This window comes from Bubalus bubalis, chromosome 16 (genome assembly GCF_019923935.1).
Source record: "Bubalus bubalis isolate 160015118507 breed Murrah chromosome 16, NDDB_SH_1, whole genome shotgun sequence".
NCBI lineage: Eukaryota > Metazoa > Chordata > Mammalia > Artiodactyla > Bovidae > Bubalus > Bubalus bubalis.
In genome coordinates, this window is record NC_059172.1 from 30,331,173 (window position 1) to 30,352,818 (window position 21,646).

The window sequence follows — 21,646 nt, forward strand, 5'->3', positions numbered from 1 at the left end:
TTTGAGAGACTCAAGTGAGATAGTGATTTTGAAATGTACACTCTGCTATATAAGGATGTGTGATTCCGTACATACGCACATCACTTTGACGTTCTCTCTTCTGCACCTTGACGACCTGGCAAATTCTTAATCATCCTTCAAGTCCTAGCTCAGATGTCACCTGCTCTTTGTAACTCTCTCAGCAGCCCCCTGTCCACCTGGGAAGAAGGAAGCTGCTCCCTCCCCCGAGTTACCCTCTCTCTAACCCTCTGTGGGTGCCTTATGCAAGGATGGTTGTTCACAGTGGGCCTCCTCCACTGTTTGCGGGCAGTGCGTTCGTCACAGGCCCCTCCAGTTCTCAAGGCCACAGTGGCTGTGGTAGAGCAGAGGCAGGATGGTGAAGGCGCTGGGGAGCTGATCTCCCGGAGTCTGGGCTTGGCAAAGTCCCCACGTGGCAGTCCAGTCCTTAGAATCGAGCAGATTCCCATGAGGGACTCAGTCAGATTCAGGGACTCTGCTCAAAGCAGGTGGCCATTCATCCATGTATAAGAGCCCTTCGCTTTCTGTGATGTACATACTCATGCCTGCTGCCCAGGACCTCCTATACGTAATCAGGATACCAAAGGGCCATGTTGGCCATAACATTTCTGGAAGAGTGAAACCTGAACCAAGGGAGGGGGAGAGGCTGTTTAGGCCCTAAGGAGTGTATTCCATAAGCTCACCTACCACACTCTGGGCTTCCCTCATAGGTCAGTTAGTAAAGAGTCCGCCTGCAATGCAGGAGACCCCAGTTTGATTCCTGGATCGGGAAGATCCGCTGGAGAAGGAATAGGCTACCCACTCCAGCATTCTTGGGCTTCCCTTGTGGCTCAGCTGGTAAAGAATCTGCTTGCAATGTGGGAGACCTGGGTTTGATTCCTGGGTTGGGAAGATCCCATGGAGAAGGGGCAGACTACCTATTCCAGTATTCTGGCCTGAAGAATTCCGTGGACTGTATAGTCCATGGGGTCACAAGGAGTCGGACACGACTGAGCAACTTTCACTCACCACACTCCAGGATCCCCAGCAGGCTCATATCCCAGTGCCTCAGGCCCACCAGATACACAGAGAGGGCCGGATAAATGTTGGGAGATGCGGCATGGTGGTTAAAGGTGCCTCCACCTCCTCTCTGGTCTTCCCCCATCTCTCCAGAGCCCTGGGCGGTCTTGTTCATCCTGGCACTTCTGGTGCCTCTCAGTGCCCTAGTCCTACCATATAGTGAACTTGGATTATGTTCCAGGCATAGGCAGACATCAGCCCATTCATTCCTCTCCACACCCTGGAGGTGGTCTTACCTAGGTGAAGATAGGTGAGGTGAGGAGCCGTGAAGTGCCAGGGTAGAGATCTGGACCCTGTTCCCAATTACTCTCTTCCATTTCCTTCAATATTTGCGTGGTCTTCCTGGGGTTTGAGGAAAGATGACCAGAGTTCTCCAGGTTGGGGAAGGTGGAGCTGGTACTGAGCTGTCGCTCCAGACAGATTGGTGGCTAAGACCTAGCACTGATCCTCCCAGCAGGTTTCTCGCACCCCACCTTACCCCCAAAGACATGTGAGGAGCAGGTGGAAGGGGGCTTACTGAGGGGAGAGGCTCAGAGGTGCCCCAGAATGCCCCTCCCTGCTCGCTGTCTCACCGAGGGCAGCTGCTCTTGGCTGGCCTCACTGTGCTCACCTCATCTGCAAGCCTGTGTGTTCTTGGAAGTCATGGAAATGCAGTTCTTAAAAATGCTCAGCAATACCAGGCCTTGGTCTCTGCCCAGCACTCTGGCCTCCCAGAAACTCTTCGTACCCATCACCTCCTCTGTGCTGCCCGGACCCGTACGAGGTAACGTGACCCTCACTGAGAGCCCATGATCCAGCTGAACCCTGTCCATCAGGGACCTGTCCAGGGCCTCCCAGTGAGTCTGTTTCTTGTGGGGGATAGTGATGATGGTGAGTATCATCACCACTGACAGAGCTCTAACTGTGTGCCAGGGCCTCGCTGAACACTCTAGACGGCTGAAGCACATGCTGATGAGGCAGCAGGCCTGCCTCACCCCAGCCCACAGCTCCTTTATGTGGCCCCTTGTTGGTGCACAGTCCCTGCCCTGGAGCAGCTCCCATCCTGGGGGGCAAACTCCCACTGGATCATGCCCACACAGGAGGTGTATGAGATAGTGCCCTCAGCCTGGAGGCTTGGTAAAGCCCCCCTAGAAGGAATAATGCTTTTTCCCTACTTGAGTTGTCCTCAAGATTAAACAGGAGGAATAGATCAAATACTTAGCATATGACAAATAAATACATGATAAATCTTAAAATATTGGTATTGTGGTTTTGGGGATTTGTTTTCTCAAGTTTAATAAAACTACTCAGTTAAAAGTTTCAAAAGAAGGGTAACTTCTTCATGATTTTGAGTTGACAGGTGTACATTTTACATCTGTAATACAGCTATTTCAGAGAACCTCTTACATTGGAACTATACCGCAGGATGACCAATAATGAAAGTATTTGGTTTGGAGCACAATTAGGATAAATTGTACCTTTCAACAGTATCTAATTCTTTTAAAACCCAGAAGTGTTACTATATTTTTACTTCCTCATATATCAAGTAGATGGTTTGAACTGCTTATATTTCTTATTTCTGCTCTGTGACTTTGAGAAAGTAATTTAATTTCTCTGTGTTTCATCATATATAGAGTGGGGAAAGAGAGTATCTACCTTACAGGGTGCTTGTGAGGATTAAATGAGTTAAATATAGTATTTAGAATAGTACCTGACTAGGTGGGTCAGCGGTAAAAAAAAATCTGCCTGTAATGCAGGAGACATGGGTTTGATCCCTGGATGGGGAAGACCCCCTGGGGAGGGAAATGGCAATCCACTCCAGTAGTGCCTGGGAAATCATGGGGTTGCAGAATAACAATAACAATAGGTTATATTGAAAATAATTATTACTATTTCTTTATAAGAAAATATACCCAGATACAGTTACTAAATCCAGTCAGGTTGCTTTTCAGTCAATACTCTTCAGCTAACATTCACTAAGTACTGGCTGGTCCTGGGCTTGTCTGGGTCTTGATCTTGGGGCTCAGCTGCTCCTCGCTCTCTGCCCAGGGACTTGGGCTGCCTGCTCGGTTTTCGCCTCTTGCTCCTAGCCCCCAGGGCTCCGGGTGAAGCTGAGCTCATAAAAAGTGTCGGCAAAGCACTTTGTGGATCGATGCTAACTAATAGCAGCTCCCTGGAGCTGGCACGTGTAGGGAAGATGATCACAGAGGCAACTTGCACTAGGCTCAGGGGCGGCCCTTGGGGAAGGGCAGTGATATCCTCCAGGCGGGGCCCGGCCCTGCCATCCCTCCTCCCTGTCGCCTCCTGCCACTTAGCCAGCAGTGGGTGCCAGCAGAGTTTGGAGATGGAGGGGGAGTGTTAGTGGCCACATAGGGAAAAGATTTGCCCATTTCGTGGCAGAGTCAGGAGCATAGATCCATCCAGCCCACACATCTGGTCACTTTCACCCGGATCTGGGGGCATGGCCTGTCTTGGGTACCCTCTTGTCAAGACTCTCCCAGTGGGCTCCATCACCATCTCTCAAGAAGTCAACATTCCTGACTGAAACAGACAGATGCTGGCCTTTGCCCAGACACACGGCTGTCTTAAGGATGGCAGAACGGTTTCCTTTCAGTCATGGGCAGGAATGGGAAGTTGGCATATGGGGTCTTGTGCAAGAGAATATGTGGGCGAGACTTCCCCCAGTTCTGCCCTAGGGGGATGTCCTTCTCTGTGTCTCAGGCTGAAGTGAAGTCTGTTTTGGAAACTGCTGAGGAGGCAGCAGACAGGGCGTTCTCTGCCCTCTGGGGTTCATAGTCTGATGGAGGAGGCATGGTCTTATTCAGGAGAGGCACCAGTCTGATGGAGGGCAGGGGGGTGGTGAGCGGGGAGGTGAATGTGGCTTCTGTTTCTTGGGACTTCTTATCTTACAGAAGGGACATAGCCCTCTTGCCTTCTGGCAGCCCCTTGTCTGAGGGTGGAAGCATTAACTTTGTCTGGAGGGGCCTCCTATCTGATGGAGGAGTCGTGGCCACTTTCTTCCCTGGGGAATTCTTATCTGATAGAGGAGATTCAACCTCTGTCCTCAGGAAGGCCCCTTGTCTCTCTGATGGGAGAGGCTCATCTTGTTCTCTCACTCAAGAAGCCCCATTTGACGGCTTCTGCCTTTGCTCCCTGCCTTCCTGGCCTGATTCATGGGGAGCCCTGGTCTACAGGCAATAGCCACAGAGAGAGCTGGGCAGAATACTGGGCTAGGCTGCCGTGGGGCAGGGAAGAAGGGGGTGCTTTAGAGGGGCTCCCCTGGCAAGTAAAGGTGACACGGAAGAGGCTTCCCATGCGGCAGTCTGATGGAAGGAGGTGGCTGGCTGTGATGAGTACTCACTGGGAGTAAAGGGGGAGCCTCCTCCAGGCTGGAAAGCAAAACTCGAGGGTCACTTGGGAGCCCCTGTCTGCCTGCAGGCTAAACTGCTGGGGTGGGAAGAGCCTGGGAGACCCTCACCTTCTGCCTGTCTGTGGGCAGGCTGAGTGCTCTGAGCCCAGAGACATCCGCCCTCCAAGACCTGAGAAGCCCAGAGAAGAGGAAACAGGACGCGTATCAGGAACGCCTTTTCCTTTTCTTTGTAACTAACCCACTCACTTGGGGCTTGGGAGAGCCAATCCTGGATCCTGCCGGGCCTGCTCCAGCCTGCTGCTGCCGCCTGCAGCCCCCTGCGCTGGGTCTTCCACGGCCTCCCTCCTCCCCACACAGCCCCCACCTGCCTCGGCTTCTGCTCCTGGGCTGGTCCCTTAATTCCACCGAGACTCAGGGCTCTCATCTGTAAAATGGGGTAAGACTTCCTATCTGCCTCATGAGGAAGTTTGTTTTGTCCTCTCTTTATAGGATTTACATAGTGCATTCCTTTATCTCTGGGATTCACCTTGAACACTTCCTGTGTGCTGACCTCTGGGGTGGGCGGGGACAGTGTAGGCGAGGAACAGGTGTGGGCAGACAGGAAGTCTGTTTGGGACTTGTGTGAGGAGTCTGGGGACATCGGAGTACACATGTCCCAAGGCTAGTGGCTTTGGGGTCAGAGCGGGTCTGGCTGGAGACGGAGGTTTGGCTTACCAGCATCCGGTGGCAGCTAAAGTGGCTGGGTGGGTAGAGTTACCAAGGGAACTGCTTGTCATGGGTCCTGGGAGGGGGCGGAGGTCAGGCCCTGGAGGCTACAGCAGAGAGCTGGGCACAGGGCAGGGATGGGCCACCACTCAGCCAGGGCTCCAGTGGCCAAGAGAAACGGGCCTGGGATGGGGTCACTGCGTGGTGTTCGTGGCGGGTGTCAAGACCTTTGCTTTGGCAGGCTGGGTGTGGGGGTCTGTGGGAAAGATGGGCCTTCGGATGAGGAGGCAGTAATTACTGCAGAGGTGCTAGGCATCAAAGAAGGTGGTCAGTCAGCTTGGCATCCTCTTTTCTTTTTGGCCTCACAGTGAGGTATGTGGGATCTTCAATGTTTCCTGACCAGGGATTGAACCCATGCCCTCTACAGTGGAAGTGTGGAGTCTTTACCGCTGGATCGCCATGAAAGTTCTAGCTTGGCCTTCTCTCATTCTCATGATTTCGGTTAGTCCTCTGCTGGCTAGAGGGCTGCCATGGGAGCACTTGTGTATTTGTGTGGTGTGTATGTGGTTTATGTTGCGAGAGTTGTAGATGACGTGTGTGTGGGGTGGGTGATGCCGGTGTGCACGTGGAGTGTGCTTAGTATTGGTGTGTGTGGTGTGTATAAGTGTGTGGGATATGCATGTAGTATGAGGTGTGAAGCATACATGGGGTGTGGTGCAGGTGTGCATGGTGTGTGTGCATAATGTGGTGTGTTTTACATAGGTGTGTTGTCTGTAGATGTGTGTGGGGTATGTGTGTCTTTGTGTGTGTGGTGGGTATAGTGTGCGTGGTGTGTGTGTGTGTGTGTGTGTGTGTAGAGTTTGTCCATATGGCCACATTCAGATCCTTGTTCCGCAGTGCATATGGGAGGCTGGTGCTGAGTCATCTGCTTGGGCTGAAAACTCAGAAGCATCCACCAGACTTGTGGCTTTCCCTTCTCTACTCAGGTTGCCCCCAGCGGTGCACTGGTAACAACTGGCGGTCCAGAAAAAGGGGGTGAGGTGGGGATATAGCGTTTGCCAGTTCCTGTGTTTGTAAATTCTCCCACCAAGGACATCACCCTACTAATGTGATGTCATTGAACATGGAGTTGGGAAGAGATGCACAGTGGGATTCCATCTTTATAGTAAAATTCAGTAAAATAATAGTAAGTGATAAGTTTTGAGTATGTCTTCCCTTTGATTTGTAAATATTTTTCATATTTATTTATTATTTTTGGCTGCACTGGGTCTTTGTTGCTGGGCAAGTGCTTTCTCTAGTTATGGCGAGTAGGGGCTCCTCTTTGTTGTGATGGCTTCTCTCATTGCCAAGTACAGGCTCTAGGCACCTGGGTTTCGGTAGTTGCAGCTCCTGGGCCCTAGAGCACAAGCTCAGAAGCTGTGGCACCTGGGCTTAGTTGCCCCGTGGCATGTGGGATCTTCCCAGATCAGGAATGGAATCCGTGTCCCCTGCATTGGCAGGTGGATTCTTAACCGCTGGACCACCAGGGAAGCCTCCCCCTCTCTGTTTTTAATATAGTTTATTTAATTGTCATCTTGGTTCAGGCTGTCTCACCATCAGCACGGTTAACATTTGGCCTTGAGGTTCTTTGTTGGGGGCAGGGAGGGGGCTGAGCTTCATTGCACGCACAGCATCCCTAACCTCCACCCGCTAGACACCAGTAGCACCCCTCCCCCAAGTCGTGACCATCCAGATGTCTCCAGACACAGCCATATGTCCCCTGGGGGGAGCAAATTTAACCCAGTGGACAGTTACATAAACCCCAGTAGACAGCCATTGGCAATGTTTAACAACTAGATCACAGAATTCCTACAAGTGTGACAGTTGGCTCTGAATGAGCCTGTACCAGCCAGTTTCAGCACATTATGACCACTGTGTCTGGCTAAATATAAGGCCTAGGTTTTTCTCTCCACAATTCTTTCTCTGGAAAGAGCCGCTACCCTAAGCTGTAGCTGTCAGTCTGGACAGAGGGCTCTCTGACTGCGGAGGGCTCTCAGCCCCTGACTGGTCCCCAGAGTGGTTGATGAAGCATTGGAGACCCACCACTGTGCTGAACTGTTCTGATGTTCTATGAAATGTGAGAATGGTGAGGGAAGTAATACTTCTGAATTAATATTTAGTTTTAATATAATATGCTCTTCCCCAAAAGTTTATATGTTCAAATTGGAAAAACAAACAAACAAACAAACAACTCTGTCTCCCCAAAAGCCTCAAGCAAATAAAATTTTAGATAAAGTCTTCCCACAGGGAGAATCCTGGCTGCTGCATGTCTGGGGCCGCCCTGCATGTAAGGTGCTCCTGTTAAGGTTGCACACACCCATGTCTCATTCTGGAGGCCAGGCTGTCCACCTCTGATTCGCCTCTTGGCTCAGGTACTGCTTTTACCCATCTTCAAGCTCAGCGGTCGGCTTTTGTTTATTTGTTTATTCATTCATTCAAAATATTTACTCAGCACCAATTATATACCAAGGAAGATGATGGAGAAAGGGGTTCCTGCTCTCTAGAGTTTGTCAGTATTTCAGCTCCATGCCGTCCACTGGGGAGCGGACATGTGCAGGCTCATGTGGGTGCTGAGGGGACATGGACAGAGTGGAGGAGGGGAAGAGAGACGTGTGTGTGTGTGTGTGTGTGTGTGTAGGATGGCGGTTGTGTGCCTGGAGCCGAGCTGGGCACACCATACACTGAATCATCCTACTCGCCTGCTGTGCTTCTAACAGAGGGTTTTGTTTCTTGGTCGAGGATCTCTCTCTCTCTCCCCCTGCTCCAGAGTGTAGGTGCTCTGGAGACAGGACACAGGGGCCTGTATCTCCTGGAGGTAAGAACAGTGTCAGGCTCAGAGATTGGAGAAACAAAAGGAATCAAAAAGCAAGGAGGAAAAAAAAAAAAAAGCAAGGAGGAGAGTAGCCAAGATGGGTGGCAAGAGGGAAGGAGGAAGGGGTCAGGGCAAGGCCACTTTAAGCTGAAGCAGTCAGGGAAGGCTTCTTGGATGAGGTGGTATTTGGGAGGAAGGATGGGAGGGACTGCAGTGGGGGAACCGGTGGAAAGGCTGGTGCAGAGAGAGGGAATAGCAGGGTGTGTCCCTGGAGATTTCCGGAACGTGAGGGTCTAAACTAGGAAAAGAATATCATAAACTGCTGTTTTCTATCCAAGACAGGGAGGGAGACAGCCAACTAAAAAATCTTCTCTCTCTCCAGTGGAGGTAACATACCCATCCTGGCCCACCTAAGGGACATCTGGGCAAGAACTCTCCACTGGGCTCTGGAGGGAAGGCAGAGTGATAATAACAATAGTCATCACCGTAGCGACGTCCGCTTCCCTTTATCATTCCCTACTAGGTCCCAAGGCTTTGTATATGCCTTCACCTGTGGGGTAGACATCAACCCCATTTTCCAGACAACTGAAAGCATGCTTCAGAGAGGAAGCGAAAGTCAAGGTCACGCAGGACCCAGGCGGGGTCTGCTTGCTTCAGCGTCCACACTGTTTCCTCTGCCAGCACCCTTCCCTTCCTGCCTCTCGAGAAGGCTGGACAGCATTCAAGTGTGGTCTGTGGGCTCTCTGGGATCCAGCTGTCGGCCTGCTTGGTGAAATTTTTATTAGCCTTTGATTTTTGGACCTCCGGTTTTATGGGTTACTAGAAAATGGGCCAGGCTTCTTTAAGAAACTCCCCACCTACCTCCGTGGCCACCTGGTGGCTTTTCTCCTCCCTCCCTCTGCAGCTCCTGAAAGTATTCACAAATACAGATCATGGCTAGAAAAGTGGACACATGAATGTGGGCAGGAGGCTGGAGCAATAGCTGTGTGCCTCGGAGCCTGTGAGAAGTCTGAAGTCCTGGAGCTCGACTTGGCCAGACCCCCATCCACTGCCCCTCACCCCTCAGGCCTGTACCCAGAGAACCAGCAGCTTGGGGCTCTGCTGGTCTGCGACTCTGGGCACACCAGTCTCTCTGGGCTTTAGTTTCCTGGCCCAGGTGCAAGATTCTTCTCTCCCTTGGGCTTCAGTGTCTCCATCTGGGAAATAAAGCGGGCTGCACACTCTCCAAATCTGTGAAACAGGGGTGACCTTTCCTATCTTCCTGCCTCCTGCCCCTCTCCTGGGCTGTCCTGAGAAGCAGGTGTGCTAATGGTGGGTAAACAGGAAGGCAATGTTCCGACACAGGGAGGGCTGTTCAGTCCTGGAAGAGCAGAGCAGCCTGTACACAAATAACCCCACTACCAGGGAGAGTGTGATAAGGGCCCTAGAAACCTCTTTGCTGCTACAGCCACCTGCTCCTCACACCTCCCTGCTCCCTGATGGCTGTTCTCACACCCAGGAAAGTGGGTCAGAATGTAGGGCGGGTGTACCTGAGGGCGAACGCCCCCTTGCAGGTCCCCACCCTGCCCAGCTGACCATGACTGCCATCAGGGGCAGGGATAGGGAAAGGGGTGGGGTTATGGCATCTCTGCGTCCAAGAGACAGCCCCAGCCATTCTCTTCCCCACTAAGTGTCTATGGCTGTTACTGCTTTCTGGATATGGTCTGAGTTCCTTAGTCTGGCATTTGAGACCCTGCACACCTTGCCCAGAGCCTGGGGATAGGAGATGCTCTGTGACTAGCAGGGTGGTGACTGGACCCTTCTCAGGCCCGTACTCCTCCCTGGTACTCTTCCTAGGCACTAGGGACATACTTCAGATTGCCCACTATCTCCCAAACACTGAGTGGACTCAGTTGCCCTCCCCAGGCCTCCACAAGCAGGGCCGTCACCTCTTCCATACCTGTGTGTGTTCTTGAAGATCCCCCTCATTGATATACTGCCTTCCTCGAAGCCTTTCCTGGTCCTCCAGACAGAACCACACAATCCCATCTATAGCGTAGTATTGTGAGTGGTGAAAAGTGTCGTCTCTGGAGTGAAACTGCCTGGGTTTCAGTATCTAGCTGTGCCCCTTACTAGCTCTGTGACCTTGGGTAAATGACTTAGACTCTCTGTGTCTCAGTTTCCTCATCTGAGAAATGGGAACTATAATCATACCTTCTTAAATGTTATCGGAAAAACGAGTGAGTTCATGTTTAAGACACACTTAGAGCAGTGACTGGCACCTGGTTTCTCTCCTGGAAGAGATTTCTGTTGTTGATTGAGATTAATATCTGAAGTTTTCCCCACATTCACTGTATTCGTAGCATGAATTTTCGGATGCTCACAAAGGCTTGAATTGTTGCCAGTGCTCTCTCAATTCACTGGCAGTGAATCCGCATTCGTGGATAATCTCCTTCGGATGAATTTTCTGATGTTGTGTAAGACATGTTTGGCTAAGTGATTTCCCATAGGTGGCCCATTCATAGCGTTTCTCTCCCGTATGAGTTTTCTGGTACTGGCTTTGAGACTTTAAGTTATTTAGGGTTTCTGCATCTCAGGTTTCTCCTTTGAAAAATGGGAATGTTTAGATGGAATAATATCTTAATATGCTGAAGTTCTTAGCAAAGCACCTGGCTTACAGTGAAAGCTTAATGCACGGTGGCCGTTGTGGTTGATGGGTTTGTCTCACTTGGCTATACCACAGTTTTTTGTCAGCAGTGACCATGAATTATTCATCTTAGTGCCTGCAGAGCCTGGCAGTGGTAGGAGTGTGTGAATGTTTACTGGATAAGTGAATGATAAATGGAAGAGTCATTGGTCAGAGCTGAGCAGAGGCCCATTTGGGTGTATCAGTTATCTTCCTGGCTCACCCTGATGCTGGCTGAGACCCTGCCCCTATGAAGTGTTTTCTAAACCCAGTGCCTATTGATCCTGACAGCCAAAGAGAAGCACAGATAGGAGAAATCTGTGGAGTCCACTCACCCAGGGCAAAGGATCCTTACCACCACCTTTTGAAACTTCATTCATCCTCATTCTTGACTAATTCTCTCTTAGGGCATTCATTCAAGAACATTCCACCTGTATTTATTTACTGAGCACCTCCTGTGGCCCAGGCATCATGCTGTGTCCCCAGGGATCCAGTGTCTTAAGTAAGGCCTCCACTCTCGTATAAGTTTTGTAAGGGAAGCGCAGGGCGAGTAAACAGACTTTTACAGTGTGTAGATGCTGTGATGGGGACGCACCAGGTGTGGGAGTCAGGGTACATCTAATCCCGACTTAGGGGAAGTCAGAGAAGGCTTCCTGGAGAAGGAGAACACTGAGGAGAAGGCATGGTGCGCAGTTGTAACAGCCGACACAGCGGGTCTGGGGAAGGGTCCGAGGAATCACAGAGACATGGACTCGGGATTGTAAAGTTGCAATATCAGAGATTCTAACATCCATTCAGAATGATAGGATCCATATTTTCTCTACTTCACTTACAATATTTTTTCATTAAGACTTGAGACGTATCTTGTTAGGGAAGCCTTGTATCTTTATGAAGTAATTGGTGCTCATTGTACAACATGGAAAAATAAGGGATATAAAGGAGTGAGTGGGTGGACGGATGGAATATCCTTTAACCCCTGTTAACATTTGGGCACATTTCCTTTCCTTATATCCATTTATTGGGTTTGTTTTTAAAACTGAGATATAACTTACATACCATAGTATTTGCAGTTTTAGTGGTTTTTAGTATTTTCACAAGGTTGTATAACCATCACCACTAATTCCAGAGTTTTCAGCACCCCAAAAAGAAACTCCTACCCATTGGCAATCACTTCCCATCCCGCCTCCCACCAGCCTCTGGCAACCACCAAACTGCTTTCTGTCTCTGTGTAGTTGCCCATTCTGGACATTTCAAATAAATGGGATCAAACAATGTATGGCTTTTTGTGTCTGGCTTCTTTCACTTAAAATACAATGTTGATCCTTTCAAGGTTCATCCATGTTGTAGCATGAATCACTGCTCCATCCCTTTTTATGGTTGAATAATATTCCATTGAATATATATGCCACAGATAAAAAACACATTCATCAGTTGGTGGCATATGACGGTTATGCATAATGCCACTATGAACATTTTTGTGTGTGTGGACATCATTTTCAGTTCTCCTGGGTCTCTACCTAGGAATGGAATTGCTGGGTCATGTTAGCTCAGTGTTGTTGAGAGGAACTGCCAGACTGTCTGCCACAGTGACTGCACCACTTTGCTAACCACCAGCAATGTGTGAGGGCTCCTGTTTCTCCACATCCTTGATAACACAGGTTTATTGTCCTTTTTTTTATTATAGGTCTCCTACTGGGTGTGAAATATCTCATTGTGGCTTTTTTGTTTGTTTGGCCACGCTTCATCGCTTGTGGGATCTGAGTTCCCTGACCAGGGATCGAACTGGGGTCCCTGACAGTGGAAACACAGAATCCTAACCACTGGACCACCAGGGAATACCCTTGTTATGGATTCAATTTGCATTTCCCCAGTGACTAATCATCTTTTTATGTGCTTACTGGCCACTTGTATACCTTCTTTGAAGAAATGACTATTCAAATTCATTGCTTGATTTTGATCAAGTTATTTGCCTGTTTGTTGTTGAATCATAATAGGATCTTTATATATATATATATATATATATATATATATATCTTTATATATCCTGGATACTAGACTCTTACTAGATACATGACTGGAAAATATTTGCTCCATTCTGTGGATTGTTTTTTTACTTTCTTGACAGTGAGCTTTGAAACTCCAAAATTTTTAATTTTGATAAAGTTCAATTTATCTACTTTTTTTTTAGTTGCCTGTGCTTTCGATGTCATGTCTAAGAAACCATTGCCTTATCCAAGGTCATGTAGATTTATACATATGTTTTCTTCTAAGAGTTTTATAGTTTTTCCTTTTTCTCTCTTTGTTTCTTTTGCTGGGCCTTGCATCATGTGAGACCTTAGTTCCCCAATCAGGGACGGAACTGGTGTGAGGTTGGGGGGTTTATTTTTTTGCATATGGATATCCAGTTGTCCAAGAATCATTTATTGAAAAGACTATTTTATCTCCTTTGTCTTCTCTTTGTTCCCCTGTTAAAAATCAATTGACTGTAAATATATGGGCTTAATTCTGGACTCTCAATTTTGTTCCATTGATTTCTATGTCTGTCTTTATGCCAAGATCACACAGTCTTGGTTACTGTATCTTTGTAGTAAATTTTGAATTTGGAAGTCTGAGTCTTCCAACTTTGTTTTGTCTTGTTTTTTTCCAAGATTGTCTTGGGACTTCCCTGGTGGTTCAGTAGTTAGGATTCTGCTCTTCCACTGCAGGGACACGGATTGGATCCTTGGTCAGGGAACTAAGATCCACAACACCTCAAGGTATCGCCAAAACAAAACAGACGAAAAAGAGGGCAAAGTGAGACAGAGACACTCAAGCAAATAATTACAATAAAAATTATATTTTAAAAAAGATTTGTCTTCAGTATTATATTTCCATATACATTTTAGGATCAGCCTGTCAATTAATGCAAAAAAATTGAGCTGGAATTTTTATAGGTATTGCATTGAATTCATAGATAAGTTTGAGGAGTGTTGCCATCTTAACAACCTCCAGTCTTCTCCTTCTTTCTTTTGGATATTTATTGAGTGTAAATTTGAGCTCATGCCAAACATACTGTTTTGAGTCCTGATTTCTGCTTAGTATTCTATCATAAGCATTTCCCTGTGTTATGAAAGATGCAAGCATAATTTAAGTGCTATGCAATATTCCACTGTTTGGCTATACTGTACAAAATGACAAACTCTTGAATGTTGGGTAATCTATCCAGGAAGGTACTTTGTTCTGGGTACCTTATGATGCAGGCTTCTCCCTACAGGCACACATGAATATTTGGGAGGGCTGGTATTTCACAGGAAAGCAGCAGAATCAGAAAATAGCATCTAACAGGCTGCACAGACACTGATAGAGCATGTTTGTTTTAGGCATGCTCTGCAACAGTGGGTTTTAAACATTTAAAAATTTGCACCATGATATTCATTTTACATTGTAACTCAGTTCACCTGAAATAGAAATTTTACTAAATGATACTTAAATTTTTAAAAAATTAGTCAGGAGAAGCTGGTCTGCTGTAGTTACAAATAACCCCCAAATCTTAGTGGCTCAAGAGGTTTCTCTCATGCTACCTGTCTGTCATTTAGCAGGAGAACCCTGGAATTTAGTCTCTGAAGGCTTTCCCATCCAGATCATTGCTGGTTTCAATGACAGAGGAAAGAGGACATGATAGGCAGAAGAACCGCCCCCCCCCACCCCCCACCGGCCCCCACCAACAATGTTTACACCATAATCCTTGGAAACTTTGAATATGTCATATTATGTGGCAAAAGGGGAATTACAGGTGCAGATGGAATTGAGTTTCCTAAAATCAGTGGATCTTAAAGTAGAGAGCTGCATGTATTCATGCAGTGAGTCTCTAAAAGTGGAAGAGGGAGGCAGAAGAGGAGGTCAGAGTGATACAATGTGATAAGAACCTAACCTGGTGTTGCTGGCTTTGAAGATGGAGGAAGAGGCCTTGAGACATGGAATGTGGGTGGAAAGGGCAAGAAAACACATCAATTCCTAGAGCTTCTGGAAAGGAACGCAGCCCTGCCAACACCTTGATTTTAACCTGTGCGTGCATGCTCAGTTGCTCAGTCATGGAGGAATACTGGAATGGGTTGCCATTTCCTCCTCCAGGGGATCTTCCCCACCCAGGAATCAAATCACCATCTCCTGCATTTCCTGCATTTGCAGGCAGATTTTTTTTTTTTTTAACCCCTGAGCTACCTGGGAAGCCCCATGATTTTAACCTAGTGAACTTCTGAACTTAAAACTGTAAGATACTAAGTTTATGCTGTTGTAAGCCACTAAGTTTGTGATCATTTATTGTAGCTTCCATAGAAAATGAATATAAACAGCGTGGGGTCATCATGCACCAGCCCTTAAATACTTCTGCCTGGAAGTGACATATGGCATTTCTGTTCCTATTTCGTTGGCCAGAGCAAGCTGTATGGGCATATCTAACTTCACGAGACTGGAGAAATTTGATCCACACATATGCCCAGCCTTAGAGGGGATAGAATATTGGTAAATACAATAATATCTACTACTTGCCATCTGCACCTTATACTTATATCTTCTATTCCATTCAACAACAACAACAGCAGAAGTGCTAGTGGCAATTCTATAAGTTGATTTCATTGTCAACTAATGGATTGTGACCCCTGGTTTGAAACACATTGCTCTGACCATGCCTGATGAGCCACATGACACACCCTTCACCTAGCTGATTGGCCCAGGCGTGGGACACGTGACCAAAACTGACCAATCAAATTCCTCTCCTGGGAATTTGGAATTGGGCCATTCAGCCAGTTAACAGTGGGAAGCAGAGCAGAGGCAAAGTAGAAACAGGGTCAGAGTGAGAGCCACATGGAAGCCAAAATAATGGAGGGGCAGAAAAGCCCTGAGTAAGCAGAGAGAGTTGGTCCACAGAGACAATGGAGCAGCCGCAAGGAGAGCAGCGCAGGCAGGAGAACATGCGTCTCCAGGGGGAAAGGTGGAGAGAGAGAGCCGCCGCCTGAGAGGTTGATGGCTTCCCTGTTCCTGGCTCCAGCCCCCGTGCGTCCTGCCTGCATATCCTTCCCGTGAGATTTTTGCTTCCTTCTTTACTGTCTCCTTTTCTTGAGCTCTGCTTGGTGGGTTTCTATTCCTTGTCTCCAGGGAGTCTTACTCATCTAGAACGCCGCTGGCATTTCTTGTATGAGACCCTGCTTTGGCTCTGAGGATCAGGCTTGCGGAGCACAGATGGGACTTGGGGATGAACCAAACCCAGGCATCCCACAGTCTGCAAGTTTGCCTTTGACTTCAGTCTTGCATGTTTGTGTTTGCTCTTCAAAGTGGACAGACAGAAGCCATCTGTGAGGTGCTGCACAGGTGGGGGTCCTGGTGAACTGGAAGCACCCCTACATGGGCCTTTTTTTCTGACAGTGTTGGGGGTCAGGAAGCCAGTGGAGTTGTTTCAGGGACGGTTTGGCTGTGGGACAGAGTGGAAAGGACACAGGCTTTGGAGACAAGCAGCCATCATTCACCTCTTTGAGCCTCGGTTTTCTCATCTCTGAAATGGGATTGTGGAAGGATCCACAGCAGTGTTCTGGGGAAAATACTCAGAGACATGACCATGACAAGGGTATTCAAGCCTAGAGGGCACGGGCAGCTGCTGCTTTTGTTGTCTGAGGAAACCATCAGCATCCAGCTCCCAGAGGATGTGGCCTGGGACTGAGTTAGCAGTAGGACGTCCCCCAGTGCTGGGCCGGCCGGGCTTCCTGCCCCAGGTCACCTTCACTCTCCTCCTCGCCCCTTACTCACTCTTTCATTACTTCCCCCTCCTCCTGTCAATTCCCTTCTTTTCTGTTATTCTTGATGCTGATAAAAACATCGGCTTTAGGAAAGCAGCAGGGTTGAACATAAAATTACCTATCTCCTTGTATACTGTCAGAAGGCAGACAGGCAGAACTGGGTCTGAATCCTGACTTATTAGCCCTTGCTTGCTGTGTGCTTCTGGGAAAATTCCTACATCTCTCTGAACCCTAAGTTTATTATCCATAAAATGAGAATTATATTGCTCATTTCACAGTGCTGTAATGAGAAGTATTAATTGGGCACTCAACTAATACTAGTTCCTTCTTTTAAATGTTAATTCTTACTTTCTTCTTACCCACCTTCCTTCCCTCTTTCCCTATCACTCCTCCTAGCTGCTCCCTGCCCCCCAGTCTCTTGTGACCAGGGTGCCCCTAGTCCCTCTCAGGGGTCACTGGGATGGCTTCTCCTGACTCAGTTCTTTGTGGCCTCAGGCGTTTGTGGCCTCTCCTTTCCCTCTGACCCAGGGCTCCCAAGGGATGGACTGAGGCTTCTAGAAGCAGCGGGGATTTGGTGGCATGTCACTTCCCTGGTCTCCTCTGCAGGGCCAGCCTTAATTTGGGAGCTGTTGGTTCAAATCGTGTCATCTGTATTTTTTTTTCTCACTTTAGTAATTATTATGCCTCAGCTGACTGTGGCATCTTCACACTCCAAACAATGATAAATATTTATGAGGAGGAGAAAACCCAGAACTCCTAGGGTAGGTGGGGGAGGGATATGCTAGGCTTCTATTTGCAAGCCAAGCTCAGACCCATCAGTGGTCCCTTGGGCCCCAGAAGTAAGGGGTGGGAGTGATGAGGGGGTGGGGGCGTGCTATGGAGGGAGCACAGAGCCACAACCTCACTCTCCTTCTGGGAGGACTTGCTGTTGCTGTTGCACTGTGGGCCTCACCCCGCCTTGGCCTGGAGGCCTGCTAGACCTCCTGCCCCTCTTAGTGGCTGTTCTGCGGCTCTGTGTCTGCTCTGTCTCTCTGTGACTATCTCTCCCTCTCTTGTTGGTTTGTTTTATGATCTCTCATTCCATCTTTTACTGTCACACCTCCAGGGCCAGCATCCCTTTCCTCTCCCTCCTTCCCTCCCTACCCTCCTCTAATACCTTCTGTCTCTGGGTCTCTGTCTCTACCTTTATTCTCTCCCCGCTCAACATTCCTCAGAGCCGTTCTGGGGCTGGATGATGGGGGACAGGTGAAGGACCCCCGGACCAGGCTCAGGGAGAGACCAGGAGGAGCTGCAGGGGACCACCTCTGCCTAACTCCGAGTCCTGCACTCTGCTGTGCCATCCCAGGCACATCCCCTCCCTTCCTGGCCTCATGCTTCAGTTGATTCCTTCCCTAATTCATTCATTCATATTCTCAACTAACATTTACTGGCTGCTGGCTTCCTGCCATTCATGAACACAGGTGTATTGAATACCTACCAGGTGTGCCATTCTAGGGGCTTGGGACGCAACAGAGGGCAAGAGACAAAGATCCCTGCCCTCGTGGAGCTAATAGACAGGGGTCCATGTAACCCCAGAGTCAGCTGTACAGTGGGTTAGGGAGCAGTGAGTGCTGGGGAGAAGGGCAAGTACAGTGAGAGCACTGGGACTGCTAGGCAGGCGCAGGGTGAAGCTTCATCACTTAAGGTTCGGGGCTGGGCCAGCGGGTGCAGGCGGATCTATGGGGGGAGAGCGTCCCAGGGAAAAGGGACTGACTGCTGAGGCAAGGAGTGCCTTGGTGTGTTGGAGGAAAGGCAAACAGGCTTGTGGCTGGAGGGGACGGGAGGGGAGTGGGAGAGGTGGTGCTGAGAGGTAAAGGAGGCGGGCAGACATGCAAGGCTGTGCCTCTAGGTGAGCTGGGAAGACTAGGTGTCTTGGAAGACTCCCTCCCCCTACTGGGTGAGGAATAGACCAAGGGGGCTGTCGAGGGCGCCCAGGGGAGCTATGAAGACAAGCACGGTGTCTCAGAGTGGTGGAGATGGGGAGATCCGATGGTGCTGGGCACTGTTCCGGCTCTCAGCGCTTGTATGGAGCCTGCAATTCACTCCAGGCCCCTTGTTCTGGTCCTGTTGAGAGATGCCCTGTAGGCACCTTCCCCCAGGGCGGAATATGCTAACCTGACCTTCCCACTCTTTCTCTCCCCAGGGTGTTCAAGAAGGCGAGCCCCAATGGAAAGGTGAGTCTGTGGTAGCCCCACCCCTGCTCCTCTCTGTCCCCAAACTCTCCTCCTCCTCTCTTGGGCATCTTTACTGCCGTGAAAGACTGGCACATCCTGTCTGAGGGGGAGACACAGCCCTGTCCTCTCTCGACTACAGTAACAGAGAGCCTCTCAGCAAACTGTCTGAGGGGGCCGGTATAACTCCCCTGGACTTTAGGGCGCCCCTGCCCTGGTATGGGGAGACACAGCCTATCCCAGAGAGGCTGCCTTGCCTTGTGAGTGCAGTAATTAGAGCCAGTGCCAAGGGCCTCAGGGGAGCTGAGTCCTCTGGCATGAGCAGCCCCTGGAGCCTCTACTGAGCCCTGTTTTCCGGGGCAGCTCCCAGCTCCCACCTCACTCTCTTTCTTAACACAGCCCCAGGCCAGATCCTACTTCCCTCGCAGGTCAGCAAATGGGTATGGCTGACATCATTCCATGTCAGGTCTAGGCTGAGCCTGTGGGGGCTGGAGTAGGGTGTACTGAGATAAAAATAAGGCACAGCTTGTGCCCCTCACAGCCAGATGGGGAAGACAGACATAGAAAAACTGATCAATATTAAGTGCAACTGTGTTATAGAGGAGTGCATGGGGGCTGCAGACGCAGCCTGGGCGGTCAGGGATGGTTTCCCTGAGGAGAGATGCACTCCCAGGCAAGGTAGGGAGGAAAAGAGCATTCGAGGCATGAACATAAATCACAGGGCATCTGGGTGCCAAGCGGGGAGCAGAGGGAGCAGGAGCTGAGGTGGGGGTGTGGCAGAGCTGGGTCCTGGAGTCTTGGAGTTGGGCTTAGAAGCTTGGACTCCTGGCCTGGGCTGGCAGATGACATCATTGTGTGTGCCCACATCCCCCTTCTGCGCCCACAGCAGACATCACTAATCACTGGCCACCCTTTCCTGTTGAGGTGATATTCCATCTTGGGTTCTTCTCAACCCAGGGCCCCAGGCAGCCCCTACCAATCAATCAGAGTTGACATTTGGAATTAAATTCGTTTGTCATCTTGCTTCTGGACACTGAGGAACCATTAGAGTGTTTTCAGACCAGACTTCTATGGTTAGATTTGTATTTTAGGATGACCAGTCTGGCTAAGGTGGGGAGAAAGGTCCCAGGTGTGGGAGGCTCCAGGCAGTAGATAATCAAGGAGCTGGTGCATAATCCTGTCAAGTGTGGCTGTGAAGACAGAGAAATCTGATGGAGGGTCAGTCGTCAGCATTTAGGGATTGTGGAGGAGTAGAGAACATCTGGAATGACACTCTGGATTCTAGCTCTGGGGTTCTGCCCTGAAGGTTGGCAACCAGCAGGGCACAGGCTCACAGCCTTGCGGAACAAGTCCTTGTTTGAGTGGATCCCTGCAGACTGCACAGAGGCGGGGTACTATGAAGGGCTCAGAGCTCAGTGTTCAGAGCCCCGTCACCTCTTAGTGCCACTGGCCCTGCTCGGGGTCCCCCCTCCTCTCAGAGATGCGCCCAGCCCTCCCACTCAGCAAGCACCTTTGCTGCTGCCACTCCACCGTCAGTGGTGCTTGGTGTGAAGGTCCCTGCAGGCCTCAGTGTCCTCATCTGCAAAATGGGAACAAGAACTTCTTTGCAGGGTTTGGGATAAACAGGTGCTTTAAAATTTATACAAGGCCTTGTTATTCCTAGTATTAGGACTGGAGATCAGGTCCACGCCCAGTTAGGATTTCGATGATGAGGGTTAGGGTTGGGTCCAGGGAGTTTTGGCAGCTTCCAGGGTCTCCTCCGGGGCGGGGGCCCACTGCTGCTAACGCCTTCTGTGCCTCTCTTTCCCAGCTCACCGTCTATCTGGGAAAGCGGGACTTTGTGGACCACATCGACCTCGTGGAGCCCGTGGGTGAGTCCCTGGAGGCCGGGGAGGCGGGGGAGGCAGGGCTGGCCTGACCCCTCCCAGAGAAGGGCAGGTTGAAGTGGCCCAGGAATAGCCTGCAGGTCTCCAGAGGGGCCTGGTGCCAAGAATAGGATGTGTGTGGCTTTTGGCTCTAGTCAGCAAAGGCTAACCAAGCAGCTGCTTTCCTCTTCCAGCTGCGGGGCTTGTGAGAGAACGCTGTGGGAAGGACAGAGGTAAGAAGTGGGGCAAGAATCCTGATGATAAGGACAATGAGGATGTTGATGACTGCAGCTGCCACTTAGCATGAGGCTTAACTGTGCCCAGCACTGGGGGACCTACTGTTACTACCATCCCAAGCACGGAGAGGTTAAGTGACTTCCTCCAGGTCACAGAGCTAGTAGACTGCGGAGCCTGGATTCAAACCTGGGCAGTCCGGCTCCACAGATGCTTTGTTCTGCTCCCTTCTGGTGGCAAAGGGTGGGGAGGTGGAAAGAAAGCCTGCTGCTGCTGCTGCTAAGTCGCTTCAGCCGTGTCCAACTCTGTGCAACCCCATAGACGGCATCTCACCAGGCTCCCCCGTCCCTGGGATTCTCCAGGCAAGAACACTGGAGTGGGTTGCCATTTCCTTCTCCAACACATGAAAATGAAAAGTGAAACTGAACTCGCTCAGTCGTGTCCGACTCTTAGCGACCCCATGGACTTCAGCCCACCAGGCTCCTCCGTCCATGGGATTTTCCAGGCAAGAGTACTGGAGTGCGGTGCCATTGCCTTCTCTGAAAGAAAGCCTAGGGGCTTGTGAAATGGAGGCTGTCTTCACTGACATAGGGTTCTTACCAGGAGGCTGGGCTGTGGCTGAAGGCACCTTCCAAGGACTTTTTCCACTTCAGGGCTTCTCTCAACCTCAGCACTCTTGAGGTTTTGGATTGGATCATTTGCTGGCAGGGTCATCCCACGTGTTGAAGGATGCTTGGCAGCATTCCTGGCCTCTACCCATTAGACACTGGGAGTCCCCCCATCCCGGTATGGCAATCAGAAATGTTTTTAGACATTGCCAAATATCCCTTTGCGGGGCAAAATCACCTCTGGTTAGGATTCTAAGAACTGTAGCTCTCTTTAAAGAACCTCAATCTCGTTGTCTCTTCCTACAATTTGTTTG

At 49.7% G+C, this 21,646-nt stretch overlaps 1 protein-coding gene and 1 long non-coding RNA gene across 8 annotated transcripts in view; both read left to right on the plus strand.

Moving 5' to 3' along the window:
- Positions 1 to 21,646, plus strand: part of ARRB1 (arrestin beta 1) — a 77,657-nt gene that overhangs the window by 31,654 nt on the left and 24,357 nt on the right. For 5 of the 7 annotated variants that reach the window (XM_025266417.3, XM_044929363.2, XM_044929361.2 and 2 more), the window contains exons 2-3: positions 18,598 to 18,628; positions 20,436 to 20,496. In XM_025266417.3, the coding sequence (XP_025122202.1) occupies positions 18,598 to 18,628; positions 20,436 to 20,496 (92 nt within the window). Of the gene's footprint in view, positions 1 to 4,673; positions 4,863 to 15,442; positions 15,705 to 18,597; positions 18,629 to 20,435; positions 20,497 to 21,646 lie in introns of those variants that run through there. The other 2 variants (XM_006074076.4, XM_025266410.3) reach the window with 2 other exon arrangements.
- LOC123465005 lies at positions 4,869 to 9,215 on the plus strand. The gene is made up of 2 exons (XR_006640089.1): positions 4,869 to 5,632; positions 6,029 to 9,215. It is a non-coding gene; the product is annotated as an uncharacterized LOC123465005 (long non-coding RNA).